Genomic DNA, 20277 nt, shown 5'->3' on the forward strand with positions numbered 1-20277 from the left:
AAAGGAGCCGCGAAGAGGAGGTTTCTCTGGAAGCCCAGGTACTGGGAGGAGCCCTAGGCAAGCAGATAACCCTGCAAGTTAATGTTAAGGTTTCACCCAGTGTGGGTGCCAAGTCCCTCCGACTCGGTGCACTGGAAGAGACGTTTGTCGGCTGCATGCAGGAACTGCGCTGAGCCTCAGCAGAGGACACACTTCACTCTGTATCCTCTTCCCGTCTGGTGGCAAAAGATCCCAACCCACTTGGGTAATGGAAACTTGCTTTTAGGGAGCAGCCAGCTGAGACGCATGGTTCCCATGTACTTGAAAAGCCCGGAACAAGCGACAAGAGGGAAAAGCGGGGTGCTCCCTGGTGCGTAGCTCCTCCATCTCCTCAGTAAATCAGTCTCAAGGCCTGCTGCCCCCAGCCTTGCTCATGCTTTGCTCTAGGAGACAGTTCCCAGCAGATGTCTACTTGTGAAAACACTCTCTGGGAAACAGCTGCCTTGTTACTGAAAACTTTCCCAGAGCCAGGGAAGGCCTACTTACTGGTTTTGCTGATGGAGAAGTCAGGCACTTTTATTTATTATTTATTTATTTTTGTTTGTTTTGTCTTTTCTTCCGGTACCAGGAATAGAACTCACGACCTTCTGCTTGCCAGGCAGGCGCTGTGCCACTGAGCTAAATCCCCAGCCCCCAGGCACTTTTAAAAAGTGACTTGAAAAGTGATTTGTTTAGCTGGAGGATGCTTGAAGAATGAAGGGGCCTCTGGGTCTTTTTAGTTTCTGTAGGCATCTGATGGGAGGGAGCCCCGCACCAGTCCTCAGCAGGTCCTGAGATGTCCTGCAATGCTGCCCTCCTGGGTCTGGCACCTCAGCAGCTTCACCTCCCCACACCCTTCCTCCCGTGGGGAGACGCATGGCACAAGGCCCTCTGAGAGGTCTTGGATTGCAGCTTCATCCGAGGGGAGGATGGGTACAACGGTTCACCCGCCCGGAGTCTACCCACCTGTGCTGTGACTCGTCAGCATTATCCCAGCAGCGGCTGCATCCTCATGACTCTGGCGTGGGGGGCAAGGTGGAGGGGAGCTATACACCAGAGATGGTACAGTGCAGAGACAAGGGCAGGAGCGTTCTGCAGGACAAGGAGTGCCACCCACTGAAAGACTTTTCAAGACAAACACAACTGCACCTCTTCTGCCAGGTGCAAACCGAGGCACTTGAAAATGACACGTTGTCCTCGTGGGTCCCTTTGATTTTTGTACCTTTGACCTGATAGAGAGCAACAGCTAGTAGAAAAATGTGAATAGTTGTATAGATTTCATCCTATAAGGTGGGCATGAGCCTCAGTTCTCTTCCTCAGCTTTTAGATCTTGCCAGACTTTGATCTCTCACGCCACAACCCAAGGAATGCGCTCCAAAAACACCTGTGCCAAAGGAAAGTCACTTGCTGCGGCAAGCAGAAGTCAATCTTGCCTTCCTCCCTCCCTTTTTTCCTCCCCATTTGACCTTTAGGGCTCTGGTTTCCTGCAAGTAGTGAATTATTCAAGTCTGCTCATAGATATCAAGTGGGCCCTTTCCAGGCTGCCAGCAGGGTGGGGCAGCCAGGTGGCCTTGTTCAGTCTCGGAGGAGGAGGAGCAACCTCCTTGTTCAAACAACTCACACAGGTGGGTGCTTGTTTCTGCAAAGTCATTCAGGGAGCGCTCAAGGCTCGCCGTGCGATCGATCCTGCCTGTCCTTTGCAGCTCCTCCTTCCTCCCCACCCTCTCCGAAGGCCTTTAAGTGGGCTCACGCCACCGCACACTCTGCTCTTCACCATGGCCTACATCGCCAAGTCCTTCTACGACCTCAGCGCCATCAGTCTGGACGGAGAGAAGATAGATTTCAACACGTTCCGCGGCAGGGCGGTGCTGATTGAGAATGTGGCGTCCCTCTGAGGCACGACCACCCGGGACTTCACCCAGCTCAACGAGCTGCAGTGCCGCTTTCCCAGGCGCTTGGTGGTTCTTGGCTTCCCTTGCAACCAATTTGGACATCAGGTGAGCTGGTGCTTGTGTGGTACCAGGGAACCGGGGCCGACGTAGTGTGACCAGGAGGAGACGGAAAGGGGTGAATGACCATGTGTTTTACAGTCTAGAGTTGCATTTTCCCTAGCTAGGTCTTCAGGTACGTGTGAATACCAAGAGGGCTAGGTAAGTTTTGAGGGCAAACACTGAAGGTGTGTGTTTGTATTACTGCCACCCCGCTCTGTCCCATGAAGGAAAGCGCCAGGTATGGCCTTCTCTCTGTTGTATCCTCAGTGCCAGCTGCCAAGGGTCTCATGAAATATTTGTTGAATGAGTGGACAGAAAAGAAAGTTGCGAATCAAACTAGGATTGGACTGACTCAAGAGATCTTAGTCCTGCTCTTTAATGGCTCTACGCCTTTGGAAAGGGCACTCAATTTTTCTTACATTACTCATCTGTAAACCGGAGTTCATATCAATTCAGAGGGCTATTGCGAGGTTAATGGGATAAGATATACGGAAGTAACTAGAACAATATAAAGTACTACGCAAATACAAACTGGCTACTTAGATTGAAGACTCATTTGTTCAAATCAGCAGTGGAAAGTGAATATGGAAAAAGGAGGAAGGACCGCAACAGGGACAAGACTCCCATGGGCACACATGTGTCCTCCGTCTCTGCAACAAGCCAGGTTGTGTCAGACCAGCCTGCACACTCGAGCTATGGTCTAGGGCCTTCCAGTTCTCGCTGATTTTAACTGTACCAGCAGACCAAATGTCCCCAAGTGAACCTTCTGAATTTAATTCCCTTAGTTCACAGTAGCACGAAGGCAAGGACAGGGCAAGGAGTAAGTGGGGGGGGGGTGTCACTGACTGACCAGCCAGAGCCCAAACCATGACTGCCCTCACTCTCCTTCCCTCTCCATTCTCTTTCCAGCCTTTGCCAGGGCAGGATAGACAGAAAGGGCAAAGGCATCTCCAGCCCTGATGCTTTTGGCCTTATAACATGTTTGAGCTAGGTGGTTGCTGGAAGGAGTCCATGACCCACCGGGAGCCGGCCAGCCATGCACTAAGAGATAAAAAGTCTAACAGAGATCAGCCGAGGCTCAGGAGTGTGGTGATGGCCCGGAACTGACTGTACTCATTAGTCCTCTAGGTCAGAACTTTCTCTCAGAGGGAGGTACTGACTTTCAGACTGCAGAGGAGGAGGTGGGAAATAAGGCCTTTGGGGTTGTTGAGGGTGGGGAGCGCTGAGTGGGTACAGGATAGGAATGGCTGTAGGGAGGGAAAGACAGGTAATAGCTTCTAAATTAAAGCATTCATAGTTGAATACAGGGAGTGAAGACGAGGTGCTATGGATAGGGGCCTAGAAGTGGAAGGAAAATTACAATGAACTTTAGCCCTCAAGCACTTCTCAACTGACCCACATGCATATTCTAGGGCCTTAAACCCTCTATCCTGTTTGATTCATTCCTGTTGGTCGCTGAGCAGTTCCACGTAGAGAACACTCTTTGTTGTCTCTAACTTGCTTTACCTTTATGGCATCTGAAAACTGAAGTTCCTTGGAGGGGTACAAGCTTGCTCCTATTTGCACTTGAGTTCTAGGACAAGGCAGGATGAGAGCTAGAAGCTCTGGATCCCATTCCCATGGGCCTTACTTCCACCCTTGCTTTGAGAAGCTCAGTGCAGCAAAGTCAAAGAAAGCGCTCAACACATGTCATTAGGAACAAGGTAGGCACGGACTGGCAGAGGACGGGCGGCGGTAGGGAGGATGCAGGCGTGTGCATGTGCAGGTAGGTATGTCATAGACACGTTCTAGGTAGTATGATATGACCTGAAGGGCTACAAAGTGAGTTCAAGGCCAGCCTGAACTGCATAGTGAGACCCTGTCTCAAAAAGACCAAAAAAAAAAGAACCCCTTTCCTCTTCTTTCTCTGCCCTAAATTCAAGGTTCCTGGAAGATTCAGACGGTAACTCCAGAACTGTGCAGGGACAGCTGGGGTCAGTCTGATCACTAAGTGCAATAATAATAATGTAGTTCAGAACTGTAAGAACTCTCAGAAGCGGCCTAGCACACTGTAAAGCAATAGCGGGAGGGAGAACATTCCAAGAGGGAAAAGGAGAGCTCACCCTGCGGAGTGTGTCAGTGAGAAAGGAAAAGGGGGAGGGGAGGGGGAGGGAAGGGGAGGATAATGACCTTGGGAAGGGAGTGAAGGAGGCGGAAAGATTTGCAGGCGGTGTGTTCTTCATTTCCCCCTTCCCTTTCCGCGTTCTTTTTCTGCCCCCAGGAGAACTGTCAAAATGAGGAGATCCTGAACAGTCTCAAGTATGTCCGCCCTGGGGGTGGATTCCAGCCCACCTTTACTCTTGCCCAAAAGTGTGAGGTGAACGGGCAGAACGAGCACCCTGTCTTCGCCTACCTGAAGGACAAGCTCCCCTACCCTCACGATGACCCGTTTTCCCTCATGACGGATCCCAAGCTCATCATGTGGAGTCCAGTGCGGCGCTCAGATGTGTCCTGGAACTTCGAGAAGTTCCTCATAGGACCAGAGGGGGAGCCCTTCCGACGCTACAGCCGCGCCTTTCACACCATCAACATTGAGCCTGACATCAAGCGCCTCCTCAAAGTTGCCATATAGATGTGAGCTGCTCGGCACAAGGACCTCCTCCGTCCAGTCCCTCGGTGTTCTCCCAGGATGCAGTGCGCCCTCAGGGTGCCACTGGACCAAACTTTCCCTTGACCTCACCCCCTTCCCCCCAGAGCCTTACCCTTCCCATCCCCGGCTTCCTTCTCCTCTCTCTCCTCTCTGGTTGGGATTCACCTGGGGCTCTAGGTCAGGCTGGCTCTTGGCCTTCACAGAATGACGGCACCTTCCTAAACGCTACGGGTGGTGTCCGAGAAGTGTGCATGGCTGGAGCCTGCCTGCTAGCTGAGTCTAATAAAGTGCAGGTGTGCAAACAACCGGGCTCTGTGTCTTTTCTTCCTTGTCAAGGGGCAGAGGAGTGGCACAAACTGCAGGTGGGATGGGGGCGGGCAGCACACACAGGGTTGGTAGCGGGAGACTTGGATCAAGAGGATACACTATGGCTGGAAAGCAGGCAGTGGTTATGGTTTACAGCGGCAGTTGGAACTGCAGGAAATGAGGGTTGTATGATTTTATGACTCTTCCAGAGCTGGGAGAAAAGAGAAGGTAAAAAAGGGAGTGAAGAGCAGGAAAAGAGCAGGCCCTTTAGCTGAACTTATCAGGAAGCTGTTGGGAAACGGTAACTAGGAAGGCGTCACAACACTGCAGGAACTAGGCCAACTAGATACTACCTTGACCCTTTTTTGAAGACAGTTGGTCAACTTTCAGGGATAGGGTACGGCTGCTGGGAACACCAGGATCATTTTATTCTTCTCTGGATTACCGTGTTGAGTAATACGGCTTTGATCTTTTGCCTGACTCTCCCTTTTTTAAAGTTCACATTCTACCTTTGCTCTTAAACCCATAGATGTCGCAAATTGAGGCACAAGGCAAACAAAGAGGTGTGACTCAGGGTTCATTTTCTTTCTCCATGAGGGTGGAGATGGGGGAGAGTCCGGCCTTCAGAGTCAGACAGTTCCACCTGCTGACCTGACTGCTTTGCTGTGAGGACAGTGTGCTGAGCGGCTTTGTAAGGGTGGTGTCCCACACTCCCCAACCAGCACGGGCATACTCAAAAAGCACCGACACCCCATGGCCAGGCTCTGTCACGTTCTAGAGAGGACGCCTGCTGAGAGGCCCATGCCCTGTCACTTTGCCCACAAAAGCTTTTTCCTGGAAGCTCCTCCTTCAGCTTTCTCTTCTTCCACCACTAGATGGGATGTCTGGCTTCTCTTCAATGGACACCAAAGGGACAATTCTCCAAACTGGACCCGCTGCGTGAGAATCCCTGTGCAGAGTGGGAAATGCTCCTTTCATCCGCTCCCTATAACTGCTTTCTAAGCACTTCCATCTCTGAGAAGGAAATGTGAAACAGAAGTTGAGGGTCCCCACTGTCTGATCTTTGACAAAAAGCTCTGTCATTGAGCTTGATTTAGAAAGGACAACCTGAGTGATGTGCTGGGAATCCCCTGGCATCCTTCTGCTAAATTAAGGCTGACCTTAATCGACTCTTGACAATTCAAGCCTTTCGGATTCCTTTTAAAGCCAACAGCTGGGGTAGGAATTCTTTTGGGGCGGGCTGCTGATTTTAGTGCAATAACTGCAGAGACAAATCTTTCCCAGATTAAGTGAAATAGGTAACTCATGTTGGGTGCTGTATGATTTGTTCATCATCTCGAGCGCTGTACCCTACTGTTACCTACAGTAGCAGAGCAGCTACCCCAGGGGTGGCTGTGCCATCGACATTTTAGTGCCCAATTCAGCAGTTCAATGTTTTGGGTCTTTCCAACGAGGATCAAGTTGAAATAATTATTTAGGGATTCCCAAAGGAATAGGCAATGCAGTGTAAGTGACCCTGCAGAGAGGCGAAGGGGCCATCATGCTAGAAAGAAATCTCTTCACTTGGGCAGGGGAAATGCCACCTGCTTCAGACAAGTGCTGACCGGTCTGGCTCAGGAGACAGGAGAGGCAGCCCAGGAGAAACCTGCTTCACAAAGATCTTTAGTTTTATTAAATCTTTCCTTGTTCCTTTATTTTGTTTTCCTTAGCTTATTTGTCCCCTCCTTTTTGTCCTCAGCAGCAGCTCATGGTCATCAACAGAAAAGGCAAAATTTTCACGCAACCACCACTTTCCTGGATAAACACAATCTTGCAATCAGATTTCCCGGGGGACTTAGAAGTAGGGAAAAGTCTCATTAACAAGTTCCGCAAGAAGCACTGAGAGGCTGCTGCTCAATTTAGAGGAATGACAGAGACAATCGAGTCTCTGAGGGCTCTCACAGAAAATACAGTTTGGAAGAAATGATTTTAGGTACTAAGTAGAGAGACTGAAACTGGTGATTCTTTTTTTTCCGAGACAGTTTTGCTATGTAGTTTGGCTGGCCTTGACCTTGCAGAGATCCCCCTGCCTCAACCTCCCAAGTGCTGGGATTATAGGTGTGCAACCATAGCTGGCCAGTTTTTTTTTTTTTTTTTTTTTTCCAGACAGTCTTCCTATGTTGCCCAGGCTGGTCTCAAACTCATGATCCTCCTGCTACAGCCTCTAAGTAGCTGTAGTTACGGGTTTGTATGCCACCAAGGCTGGCTCATGATTATCTCTGTGACTATCCTCCCACAGCTCTATCCTCTTAGTTTAAGAAACACCTAGCCAAACCCTATCAGGCATGTCCAACCCGTGGTCTGCAGACTGGACACACTTTGTTATCATGTTTTAAAAAGGGAAGTTTTGTGACTTATACACATTAATTGTATTGTATGTTTTATTTGCAGCCCTCTTCACTCAACATGACCCAGGCAGGCCATGCACGTCTAAACCAGGAGCTGAGATCAGACATACATGCCTAGAACCATCACCACCATCATCGAAACTATAATTTATTGGATATTTGCTGTGTTCTACACTGTGCTGAGTACTTTATATACATGAGGTTATTTAATCCTCTTAGAGATCCTGTGAGGAATTTTCATCTCTATTTAGAGATGATAGTCGGGCAGGATGCCTACCAAAGACACAGGTGGTAAGAAGCAGAGTTGGAAGTTGAAAGTCTGACTCCAAAGCACCTATTCTTAGCCATAATGCTGCTTTCTTCTAGCTCAAATTTTCCTTCACGTAGACCACTGAGAGCCACCCGCACACAGCACTCAACAAATTCAAAATACTTTCACTTATATTTTATATGATTTTAAAACTGTGAGTGAAGTGTAACTGTTTCCATTGTTCCTTTGGAGAAACTGAGATACAAAAGGGTACATAACTTGCTACAATGCCCCATTAGCAGGTAGCAAAGCCAATTCTATTTTTTTAGGGGCAGACCAGGAATCAAACTTGAGACACTGTGCTTGCCAGGCAGGCACAATTCCACTGAGCTATATTCCTGCCCAGCAAAGTCCATTCTAGACCCAGCTGTCATTCCTTTCTAACCAACCACACTATAACTAGTCAAGGAGTACATTTTAGTACCAAGATCCCCAAACTCACTCAAGTAACTACCCTCTCTCACAAAATGAAACTGAAGGATTTTTGAGATGCTGAAATAAAGAACTGGGAACATACACTGCTTAGTGATAACATTCAAGTAACAGAAGCTATCTGGTTGTGCCCAAGCTGACGAGCGAACACCATCAGAGAAAGACAGAGACAGCTAGAACAATGCAAGGCAAATACAGGGTGAGCTCTTAACTTCAAGAGCCTACCTAGCCCGATGCCAGATCTGTGCATCACAAAGTAAAGAAAATGAGGGCCAGGACCTGCCCATTTCCAGTGACAACACAGGTGATTCTTTTCCTTCTAAAATTTCAGGGAGGGGAGATCAAAGAAGATCAATCCTTTTGTCTAGTTCCTCTTTATTTGATCAGAAAGTAGAAATTCAGTGAACTGGATCCAAGAGGTCTTTATTTCTTTAGACGCACAGAACTTGAGATGATAAAACATCACAAGAGCAGGGTGTGGTGGCTTAGGCAGGTAATCCCAGCTCTTGGGAGGCTGAGGCAAAAGGAGCTGCAAGCTCGAGGCCAGTCTGGGCTATGTAGCGAGTTCAAGGCCAGTCCAAACCACACAGCAAGACCATGTGTCAAAACCAACCAACCAAATAACAAAACACCATAATATTGAAATACATGGACAGGATCTTATGTTTTAATTTTTTATAATTTATAGTTGAAAGCACATATAGCTATACATTCTGCAATAGATGAAGATGTCAGCAAGGGCATATAAGGTTATACTACTGGCCTTTGAATGACTAGGTTGGAAGTATTTGCAAACTCCAACGAGGGACAGAGTCTTGCCCTGTAGTGCAGGCTGGCCTTGAACTCATGGAGATCCTCCTGCCTCAGTCTCCAGAGTGCTGGGATTACAGGCATGTACCACCACACCCAGGTCTTAGTTAGTTTTAACCATCGAATCTTTCATACAATTATCTCTCTACTCTTTTTTTCTACTGGTTGCAGTAAATAATTCAGCAAAATTTTCAGAGGTTCTTAGTTGATACACTTTCTTAACCCCTTGGTATCTGAGAATGTCTTCCAGTTGTTTTCATACACAAATATTAACTTGGCAGGGTGTTACCGTTCGATTCAAAAGTATTTTCCCTTAAAACTCCGAAGACATTGTTCCATTGTGTTCTGGCATTTAGAAGTGCAAGAGAAATATCTCAGGTCACTCTGACTTTTGTCCCTTTATATGTAACCTGATTTCTTGGTCTGGATTACTTGTAAAATTTTTTCTTTACTCATGAAATCAAATGAGGATCTATCTAGGTGTTGTTTTCTTCTCATTCAAGATACCCTGTGAGCCTTCTTCATTTGCAGGCCTACTTCATTCTTCAACTCTGGATAGTTTTCTTCAATTACTTCCTTAATTACAATTTCAGCTTTATTGCTTTGTGCTCTGTTTCCAGTATTCCTGTTACACATAGATCCTCCCTCCTGGAGAGGCCCTCTACATTCCTTTTTCTCTTCTTTGTTCATTTTAATTTCTTCGGCCTTTTCCTCTGCATTCTATGAGAATTTCTCTTTGCACTTACTTCAGCAATTTTATTTTGTGGCCAACCCTGCTTCCTTCAAATGGAAGGCGATAATCTCCTCCATGTGGTCACACACCACCTGCTCTATGATCAGCCCTCACACAAACACTGAACTCTTTTACAGGACATTCATTACCTTCCAGATGGCCACTGTAGAACAGTACATCAGTATCAAGAGGAGGCATTTTCTCAGTTACTTAGCCCTATTCCTTTCTTCTGATCTGTGTGGTCTTAGGATCTTTTTAATGGCTCCACACAGTGTGGTCCAGAAGCATGGTTTTCTCAAGCACAGAAACTGAAGAACTTGAGCTCACTACTGTAGCCCATGCTGGCTCTGATCTTGCGGCAATCCTACCGCCTCAGCCTCCCAAGTGCTGGGATTACAGGCTTATACCAGGCATGGCTTTCACGCCTATTTTCCTTCCTCATACAAGCAAAGCTTTAGCTCAGAACTTCCAAATCTCTTAAATATGAAGAGGAAATAATTTTGTTTCTAATGCCTGACCCATTTAATTTTGAGAAACTGAAGCCACCCAGCTGAGTATTTTATGTGCTTTCCAAAGTATTTTATACTTATTAATGTACCCAAATCTTCTACCATTACTGTGAAAGAATAACAGCCCAAATTTATAGAACTAGGACAATGAAGTCTAGGGTAATGCTATGTGTAATGGTTATATTACTACCAAACAGCAGAGAGGCCAAAATGCTACAGGTTATGATCCCCAAGCCAGTGCTCTTTCAACAATGCAAGTAAGATATTCAAGATCCCTTTGAAGGAATTCTACTCATTATACGGTATTAACTGAAGCCCATACTTTATTCAGATTTCCCATCATTTCGGTGCAGGGTCCCGTTTAGGGTATCACGTCTCCTTAGGCTCTTTTTACCTCTGACAGTTTCTCAGGCTTTCCTTGTTTCTGATGACCTTGATAGTCTTGAGGGGTACTGGTCACGTATTTTGCAGAATTGGCTCAGCTGGGACTTGTATGTTTTTTTCTCATGATTACAGTGGCTTTTTGGAAGATCACAGGGTAAATGCCATTCTTCTCACATCTTATTAAGGGTATGTGCTACCAACATGGTTAACGCTAGTGATGGTATCATCTGGCTTAGCTACTGTTTATCAGGTTTCCTCTTGGTAGTTACTTTTTCCCTCCTTTTCACTCTTTGGAAACAAGTCACTATACACAGCACATCCTTAAAGAGTAGGGCTTATCTACAGAAATCATTTAGAATTCTGCACAGATTTGTCTACTCCCATTTATTCATTCACCCATCTGCTTGGTCACGTCAGTGTGAACTCATGGATATTTATTACGTGGCTTAGGTTATAAATCCAATCCCACTTCATTTTGTTGCTCAAATTGTTCTGTTGCGAATCAACCTAGGGTTCTTTTGCTCGATTCAGATAGAAATCGTGACTTGGCAAAGGGCAGCTCTGCTAGCAGCGCCAATGGCACCAGGTGATGCTGGCTGCCTACAGTTGACGCGGCCAGCTGCTTGCTGGTTACTGCTGCTGGCTTTCACTGTCCAATGCCAGCTTGTGCTGGACACTGTAGATTGACCCTACTGAGTGCTGGTATCTGCTGCTGGTCTCTGTTGGCTGCTGCTCTCTGGACCTCCTTTGTGTTAACAGCAGCTCTGGGTTTTTTTTGCTTTTTGTTTTGTCTTTCTTTGGAAATAACTGCATTCCAAAGATAAAAATCCCAAATAAATTTATAGGATTTTTAGAGCCCACACTACCCAAAAAATAAATCATAAGATGGTTTACAGGAAAACCAAAGCAAGTCTTTAGCAGGGTCTCTGCTATAGCACAGGGAGGCCAGTACACAGGAGGGAGCGCTTCCATATCAAAACCTATATACGCAGTTGGGGAATGCTGCTTATACAGCAGCTTACAGGCCTATTTCAGTGAGGGCGAGGACTGAAAGTGTGCTACGAATGCTGGGTATGCAATTAAGAGGCCCAGATTCCCCCCTTCCTGATCTTAGCCACTCCAGGGTACGCTCTCTGTTCTTTAGTTTCACACGAAGTGGCAGGTGTGGAGAAAGGGCACATGTGCCTGGCCGCACTCATGCTGGACTGGAGAATGGTGGTCTGATAGCCAATGAGTACACCACTAGATCAGCCAGGAAGGACAAGGAAGCAAACTGACCCAGTTTACTGGGGTTCACGGGGGGACAATGGGAAGCAAGGGGGTAGGCTGGCAACCAGCCCAGTCACATCCCCGCCCCTCCAGCTGGCACAGGGAAAATGAGAGTCAGGCTCCCTGTCTGTCTCAGGTCCAGCTTTAATCACTGGGAACTCCTTCACTTGGCCCTTTTGTTTGACATATTGTCAGTGACAGATTTTAGAAATATTTATTTAGGGAATATATATTTACTTAGGGAAAATACCCACCTCTCCTATTTTTTTGGGGGGGGTACCAGAAATCGAACTCAGGACCTCATGCTTGCCAGGTAGGCACTGCACCACTGAGCTAAATCCCTGGCTCAATCACAGATTTTAAAATAATTTTAGTAATTTAATTTCTGGAGGCCCAAGATGCTTCAGGCCCACCTTGCATATTTGCTGCCCTACTCCACCAACCACTTTCCAAGAAATCCTGGTTCTTTTATGAGAAACCAAGATCTGGACACTAAGTGTGCATTCATTCAAATTCTTTTCTGGCCAAATGACTGCTAACAAAAATGTCTCAGTGTGGCTGCTCTCACGTGACTGGGAACCTCAGCATTAGAACTCAGCTCTAGGGAACAACAATCCCTTGAATCACTTTCTGTTTCAAAGAACACGTACGCCTAGGAAAGAAAAAAAATATACAAAGAACATTCTCTATGAGATAAACTATCAGGCTTGCTGCACTGTAAACCAACCAAACACAGGCATAACAGAACTGGAGGAGTCTCAGAATAACAGAGTCATTTGTCGAGGGTCATCAGGGAGAATACTGATAGTATCTTCAGCCTTGCCACATAACAGACACAGCATGGTGTACTCCTAGAACAAGACAAAGTGCAGAATTATTGCAAGGGACAGCAAAATGTTTCCTAACCAACTCTGGTAAAGTTCTTCTCTATAAACTGTCATAGATATTCTTTCTGAACATTCTGTAACTTCCTTCCTTCTTTCCTTCTCTTCTTCCTTCCGTCTTCCCTCCTTCCTTTTTCAGTGCTGCTGGGGATGGAACTCAGGCATACTCTACCACTAAACTATATCCTCAGGCTTGCTTGTGTGGGTATGTATGTATGTATGTATGTATGTATTTATAAAATTTGAGACAGGATCTCACTAAGATGCCCAGCTGGCCTTAAACTTGTGATCCTACCTCAGGCTCCAAGTAGCTGGCATTATAGGCATTTGATCTCTTCTCCCAGCTTGGATCAATTTTTTCAATACCATTAAGCAGCCAGGGGTGGTGGCGCATGTCTGTAATCCCAGCACTCAGGAGACTGAGGCAGGAGGATCCTTGTGAATTCGAGACCGGCCTGGGCTACAAAGTGAGCTCAGGGCCAGCCTGAACTGCCTAGCGAGACACTGTCTCAAAAAGACCAAAAACAAAAAACAGAACAAAACAAAAACACCGTTAAGCAGTATTTCAGGTTTATTCTGTAGTCCCCGGAGTCTTTTGTTTACATAAGTGAATACATGCTGATGCTCTTGTTTAACACATATACATGAATATCACCTTGGAAATGGCTATTTCTGGGTCTTAGCACACACATTTAACTTAGTACTTGAACAGTTTGAGTGTAGGCCCATAAGGACGAATTTCTGTTCTTAGAACTGTTCTTTTCTAGAATATTTAACACTAATATGCAGTAGGAGGAAAAAAAAAAAAAAGAGGGAACAAAATTCTCAAATTGAAAATGCTATTTTTATCTATTCTAAAAAAAAAAAAACAAGTATATTAAATTTACTAGAATGCCATACCTCATACTTAAATGTTTAATTGCCCACAATTTCATGTATTTAAAGTTTTTATGTTTCTTGGGCTTAACAGATGTCCAGACTGGTGAGAGAGGTATTTTATTTTAGGCAAAAATCCTTAGGGCAAAGTCCTATTCATATGGCTGTCCCTTTCAGGAATATTTAATAATAGTCATAAACTACAGAGACACATTTTTTAATTAATTTTTTTCTCTTCTTTAGGAACACATCTGTGTTTAATCTGCCAGTAGTTCCTCACACAATGTTGCTAGCTGTCTGGAAATTCATCAGTCTAGGCAGTTTGTGCTTCTTGGGTCTAGTGAGCAGTCACTAGAAAGGACCACACAAATAAGCAGCAGCAACAGAACATACTGAGAAGCAGACAACTGCCGTTCCATTTCCCACTGGAATTCATTCAGGGAGCTTAGCTCCAGCAGCAGAAAAACTACTTCGTTAAGACCACAATTCTTAAGTTTGTTTATGGTGCTGGAGACTGAACCTGGGGCCTTGTGCATGGCTGATAAGTGCTCTACCACTGAGCCACATCCCCAGTTCTCACACTTATTTTCAAGTCTACTTTATATACACAGTAGAAATACATGGAGGCTAGAGTTCAGAGAACAAACACTAGTCCCATGAAATTAGAATAAAATAAAAATCCATGCTAGGATCTTTTACTGTTCTCAAGCACTTCTACTACTTAATCCTAAGACACATTACTAGTGGGGATGGCAACCTCTTACAGATGAGAAAAGTAATAGAATCAAAAAGGGAAAATGGGAGACGTTAGACAATATCTGAGTTTTCAACAATCTATTCTTTGACAAGTTTATACTAGGTGCCTATGTTGCACTAGGTGCACTGGCAGATATGAAAGAAGGCAAGGACAAAGTTTGATCTTAAAAAATTTATAATTTATCTTGGAAGAAAAAAATAAATCAAACAGATACTATAATCTGGCAAGATAACTCAATCAGTGGGACTGATTGTACCTGTAATCTTTAACTTATCAGCTTTCTAGACAAACTTCATCGTAAGTCACTTGGCTGGAATTCAAAAACAGTTTCCCACGGAGGTAACGTTATATTTGTGGCAGTTAGGTTCCCAAGAATATCTGAAACTCTTAAACTGATGTTGTTTAAGTGCTATAGACTCTAGTCATATATAGCAGTGCTCTCTGGGAAGGTGTGAATAGGATTCTAACAAAGGATGCTGGAAACACAGGTCTCTGTGCTGCCAAGAATAGAGACGGGATTAGGTCACCTTTTAGCAAAACTGTAAGTTGGGAGAATAAAACCCTACAGTCATCCAAGGGACCCTCAGAGGCTCCACCTGGGCAGGACCTAGGGATAAGGACTTAGAAGGGAGTGGTGTGGCAAAAGCACCTTGTGGTAAGGTCAGATCCTTTATCTGAAAGGTCCTTTGGTCCTTTTTTCCTGTTCATCCCTGTTCAGTTCTGACACCCTCTCTTCTCCTTTCCTTTTGTAGCCCACGAAGGAAAGAAAGCAGTTTCAGCTTTCCTGAAACAGCTGCCCTCTTGTTTCCGGAGGTAACACATAGTGCACTTAAGGGGCTTTTACCAGTGGATTCTGACAAACAACAATAACTGTAACTACTTGTATCTTCCATTTAAACTCCGTACTTCTGTCTCCGCCTTCACCTACAGTCTTGCCATCAGAAGACTCTTACCTTGTGCAATAATTGTAATTGTTTTAAAAACCGAATTCTTACCATTTAGAGATATACAATGAAATATTTATAGAAATAGTGATGTTTTGGATTTACCTCACGATAATCCTGTGGGAAGCTATGGGAATGGTGAAGTATACATAAAGCAACCCAAAGCTAGGTAGTAGACGTTAATATACTTGCGACTATGTGTAAATTTCCCATAAGATATTCACAATACATTAAAAGGGTGGGGACAAGGATGTGTCACAGCAGCTGAGAATGAAAAGTTTAATGGGGTTATCAGGCTGGGGAAGAAGTGCCTAAGTGGCCATTCACTTGATTCAGGACCTGATGCAAGTGTGAGAAAAGTTCACAAAAGGGAGAATACAGCATAGGCTGCACCATCAAGGACAAGACGATACAATTCAAGAGCCACCAGAAAGAGGTAAGATTTAATTGGGCTGAATGCACAGAAAAGGACATTTCAAATCAAGGAAAAAGCACAAAGGTCGGCAATACAGAAAACAGGAAGCGGGTCCCCCATGGAGTAAGAGGGAAAGAAGCTGCACTTGGAGAGGTGTTAGCAGGCGAGTGCAGAACAACACACTTACTGAGGTTAACTCCACGGTGGCGTTAACTTAGGTTTGGGCGGGTATGGTCCTTCACATGGCAGACATAGGCTTGTTGTCAAGCTTGAAAAAAGCAAGACAAACAAAGGACAAAAGGAGGACAGCTCAGGGTTAGGGTCAGGGAAGGAGATCTGACAGATATCTCATCTAAGAGACTGAATACTCATGCATGGCCTCCATGAGGGAGAACAGAGAAGGTTCCAGACCACAGACCAAAGTTCAGAGAAATCAGAGGAAAATAGCAAAGAAAAGAGAGAAAATGCAAAGAAGCAGTGCAAATGATTTTAAAGGAAAGTCAGCCAAGCACTATGGAACCCAAGGGATGAAATGCTACAAAAAGACAATGGTTAACAAAACTAGATCCAGAAAAGATGTTGAGAGTTAAGAACAGAGGCAAAAAACATCACAGGATTTGTTTAGATTACGGGAAACCTTGGGTGGCTAGTTTTAGTCAAGTAAAAATGAAAACCAGTTTGTATGTAATTAAGAGGAATATAAGAAAATAAAGAAAAGGGTAAAGACCTATTCAAGTAAACAAGCAAAAGGAAAGAGAAGATTACAGATAAATTACAGAAGTATGTCAGTAGAAAGTTAAAAACTGTTTTTGTTTGTTGTTTTTTGAGACAAGGTCTCACTCATTCAGGCTGGCCTTGAATTTCAATATAGCCCAGGTTGACCTTGAACTCATGACAATTCTCCTGCCTCAGCCTCCCAATTGCTAGGATTATAGGCATGAGAAACCATGCCGTTTTTAAAATTTACTTTTAATAAAGAACAAATATGTTTAATGTTAAAAAAATTAAATTCCCAAAGCAGGATGTGGTGGTGCACGCCTGTAATCCTAGCACCCAGAAGGCTGAGGCAGGAGGACTGTCCTGAGTTTGAGGCCAGCCTGGGCTAAATAGTGAATTCAAGCCCAACTTGGACTAAGTGTGAGACTGTCTCAAAAAAAGAAAAAATTAAAAAAATTCCATAAAAGGGGATGCTAACATAGAAGATGTGACTCCAAAGGAAATGAGGTAATGAGGTAGGGTAGCATTGGCAAGGAGGAAATAAAAACCTTCCTATCCAAGAAGGAAGGAAGGGTCTAAAGTTGGGACAATGTTATATCCATATAGTATACTTAAGGAAGACTCACAAAAAATGAGATATATAAATGGAAACCGAGACAGCCCAGCCAGTAGGAGTCTTGAGAAAAGGAGATTTGATATCATATTACAGCCAAAGATGAGCTTCGGAAAAGCCAAGGAGGTGGCCTGAAAATCATTTAAGAAAAATCATCTGATGACAACATACAGAATATGGTGGGGACAGTGGATGTTGAGAAAGAGCGAGAGTGAGAGAGCAAGCAAGAAGATGAGGTACAGAGTCTGGGTTTTTTGTTTTGTTTTAGAGACAGGGTCTCCCTTTGTAGTGCAGGCTGGCCTTAAGCTCACTATGTAGCCCAGGTTAGCCTTGAACTTGCAGTGATCCTCTTGCCTCAGCTTCTGAGTGATGGGATTACAGGTATGTGCCACTACATCCAGCAAGAGTTTGGTTTAAGAGCATTTTTAAAAAAAACTTTTGGTGGTACTAGGAATTGAACCCCATGCCTTTGCACTAAGCTATAACTCAAGCACCTTTTAAAAACTGTTGTAAATATTGAGACAGGGTCTTATTAAGTCACTAAATTGCTTAGACTGGGTTTGAACTTGAAGCACCTTGGTTCAGCCTCCCAGAATGCTGGGATTACCAGTGTGCGCCACCATACTTGGCTAAGAGTTTCTCTAACACAAATTCACACTATCTAGGCACTGTAAACACTAGTCATCTTCCTTTACATTTATTTTCCCTACCCTACCCAGAAATTTCTGGGACATCTCCGAAAATGGCCACATTCAGTCAAAGGAAAATCAAGGAAACTTGGATCTATGGCAATGATTTACAGTGGATCAGTGAGGACATAAACAGGCAATCTCCACACGCATTCAGTGTTCCAAAAGGCTCACAAAGGCTTATGGAAAATTGCTGTAAGTACTCCTTTCGTCTCATAAAAAGGTAGAGTTGTTTCTTTAAGCCCTTGAGATGTTCATTCCTCTATTTTATCTCTGCTCATTCACAGTGATCTTAATTTTTGCCTTAAACCACACATGTCACATAAATACAGTGGTGGCACCTCGGTTCACAAACTTCACTCATTCCACGATTCTACAAAAGATGGCCACGTTTGTGTTCATGTGGGAAAGATCGCTGCAGTCATGTATGTCACCCAATGCAGAGTTTGCAAACAAAAACAAAATTTTACCAAATGCTTGTTTATGAGCCAAGTTGTTTGTAAACAAAAGCATTCATGAACTGAGGTATCACTGTATGTTTTTTTTCAGCGCTAGAGACTGAATCTAGGGACTCACATATGCTAGGCAAGCCCTCTACCACCTCCAGCCAGCCCTCTAAGTATCTTTTAGGCATAATTTTTGAATGCTGAATAGTTAGTACTTTGGATGTTACTTAGATTAACTACTACATATCAGACCAGATTATGATGGGAAGCTAAACACTTTCTTCCACATTAAAGAAAACATAAATAAGAGGACTTGCACTATTTTATTACTCTGTTATGGGAGGCTTTGTTTTTCCTAATTAAAGCACTACCCATATTTTTAGTCAAAAAGACAAAATTCTCTTTACAGTTTTTTTTCTTTTTTTTCTGTCAGTGCTAGGGATTAAACCCAGGGCCTTGTGCGTAAAAGGCAGCAGTCTACCAGTGAACTACACCCTCAGCCTTTCCCTTGACTGTTAAAGGCTCTAATCTGATAAGTTATCCTGGGTATTTTGAAACAGGGTTGCCCTATGTAGTCCACCCTGGCCTTGAACTTGCAATCCTCCTGCACAACCCCCAAGTGCTACAGTCATAAGTGTGAGCCACCATGCCCAGAGTAACCTAATTTTTATATCCTATGGACAACTATGTACTTCATACAAAATAAAGTAACTCAATCTAAAGGCTTGAAAATGGAGATGACAAGGGAATCAAAGGCTCCAGTTTGTCCTAGGCTAGTGGTGGCAAACCTATAGCAACTGTTTGTTACCACTGAAAGCTCTCAAAGGCTCGCCATCACTGGCCCAGGCTTCATCTGCTGTCCAGCTTTCTAGAGATCATGGTATTTGTGAATGTGCAACCTCAGGACTATACTACAGGCCACAGAAGCCCATAGAATTCTTCCACTGCTCTCACAACTGCATGAAAACCAAACCTTATACTAAATCCCTTATCTTCTACTAGTTCAGTTTCCCTCTTCTAAACTTGATACATTCACCTTGCAATTTTACTGAACAAATGATATTAAGATATCTCTGTAGGCTGTACTATAATTACAGAGCAGCTCAACTCCATATGCCAGCTAGGAAAACAAAGTCTTTATCAAGACTTCCAAGGTCAGGTGTGGTGGTGCATGCCTGTAATCTTGGCACTCAGGAAGCTGAGACAGGAGGATCTCTGAGTTCAAGCCCAGTCTGAACTGCACAGTGAAACCCTACCTCAAGACAAAAAAAAAGAAAGAAAGAAAGAAAGAAAGAAAGAAAGAAAAAAAAAAAAAAAAAAAAAAGAAAGAAAAGAAAAAAAAAAGGGAAAGAAAAGACAAGACTTCCACGCCCAGCAAGTATGTGGCATGAAAAGGCCAAACTTTACAGCCAACAACTGTGCAGTTGCATAGTGGGCAGAGTAAAAGGAAGCACAATAATAATTTCCTAAGAAGCCATACAGATCGTGCTTTATAAATAAAAAGACAGGACTGAGGTATCATTAGCAATGACACACTTTGATTTATAAAACAGGTTTTCACAGCTCTACCCACATTTAAAAGTTTCTGTCTCAATCTGCACAAGTAGAAGAGAGATCTTTAACAGTTGCTAGTACTTCATTTATAAAAACTATACCTAGATTTTCAAGGTTACTTTTATTATCCCCCCCATGCCAACCCACATTCATATATTTACCTGAAATTCATCCATGATACTGAATGTATACTCATGCCGGGCCACTACATGATGACAATTCTTACACAGATCTGCCAAAACAAAAAGATACTTACATAATTTAAGTCTTGGAAAGTTTCTTAGAAGAGTAGCAGTTGTACTCTCAGCAAGATATTATGAAGAGAATACTAGCTCTGTCATAGGTAACACAGAAGAAAACCAGTTATAATACTGACTTTCCTAAGAACTCCATAAGCTGTCATACAGCAACACTATAAATTTAGGCTCTGAATTCAAAGGCATAATGTGCATACATTAATTTCCACTGAAAGTGCTCCAAAATAATCAATTAATGGATATATAAGCATGTTTTTTAAACTAGCTGTACCTATTTAACTATGCAAAAGATTTAATTCTCAGGAATGACATTAACTGTGCTATTATCAATCATTAATAAAAACCAA

At 44.0% G+C, this 20277-nt stretch overlaps 2 protein-coding genes across 2 annotated transcripts in view; one reads left to right on the forward strand and one right to left on the reverse strand.

Annotated features, from left to right (window-relative positions):
• The first annotated feature begins 694 nt into the window (after positions 1 to 694).
• Gpx2 (glutathione peroxidase 2) lies at positions 695 to 4943 on the forward strand. Its single transcript, XM_005399115.2, has 2 exons — positions 695 to 2015; positions 4270 to 4943. The coding sequence occupies exons 1-2, from the start codon at positions 1794 to 1796 to the stop codon at positions 4618 to 4620; spliced, it is 573 nt and encodes a 190-aa protein (XP_005399172.2). The 5' UTR covers positions 695 to 1793; the 3' UTR covers positions 4621 to 4943.
• Positions 4944 to 8733: 3790 nt separating this feature from the next.
• Positions 8734 to 20277, reverse strand: part of Churc1 (churchill domain containing 1) — a 21998-nt gene continuing 10454 nt past the window's right edge. Inside the window, exons 3-4 of the mRNA XM_005399116.2 lie at positions 19835 to 19905; positions 8734 to 12629 (exon numbers count right to left, since the gene is read on the reverse strand). Coding sequence (XP_005399173.1) covers positions 12537 to 12629; positions 19835 to 19905 — 164 coding nt within the window. The 3' untranslated portion in view covers positions 8734 to 12536. The remainder of the gene's footprint in view (positions 12630 to 19834; positions 19906 to 20277) is intronic.

This window comes from Chinchilla lanigera, unplaced genomic scaffold (assembly GCF_000276665.1).
Source record: "Chinchilla lanigera isolate Chin_1 unplaced genomic scaffold, ChiLan1.0 scaffold00065, whole genome shotgun sequence".
In the NCBI taxonomy this organism is placed as follows: domain Eukaryota; kingdom Metazoa; phylum Chordata; class Mammalia; order Rodentia; family Chinchillidae; genus Chinchilla; species Chinchilla lanigera.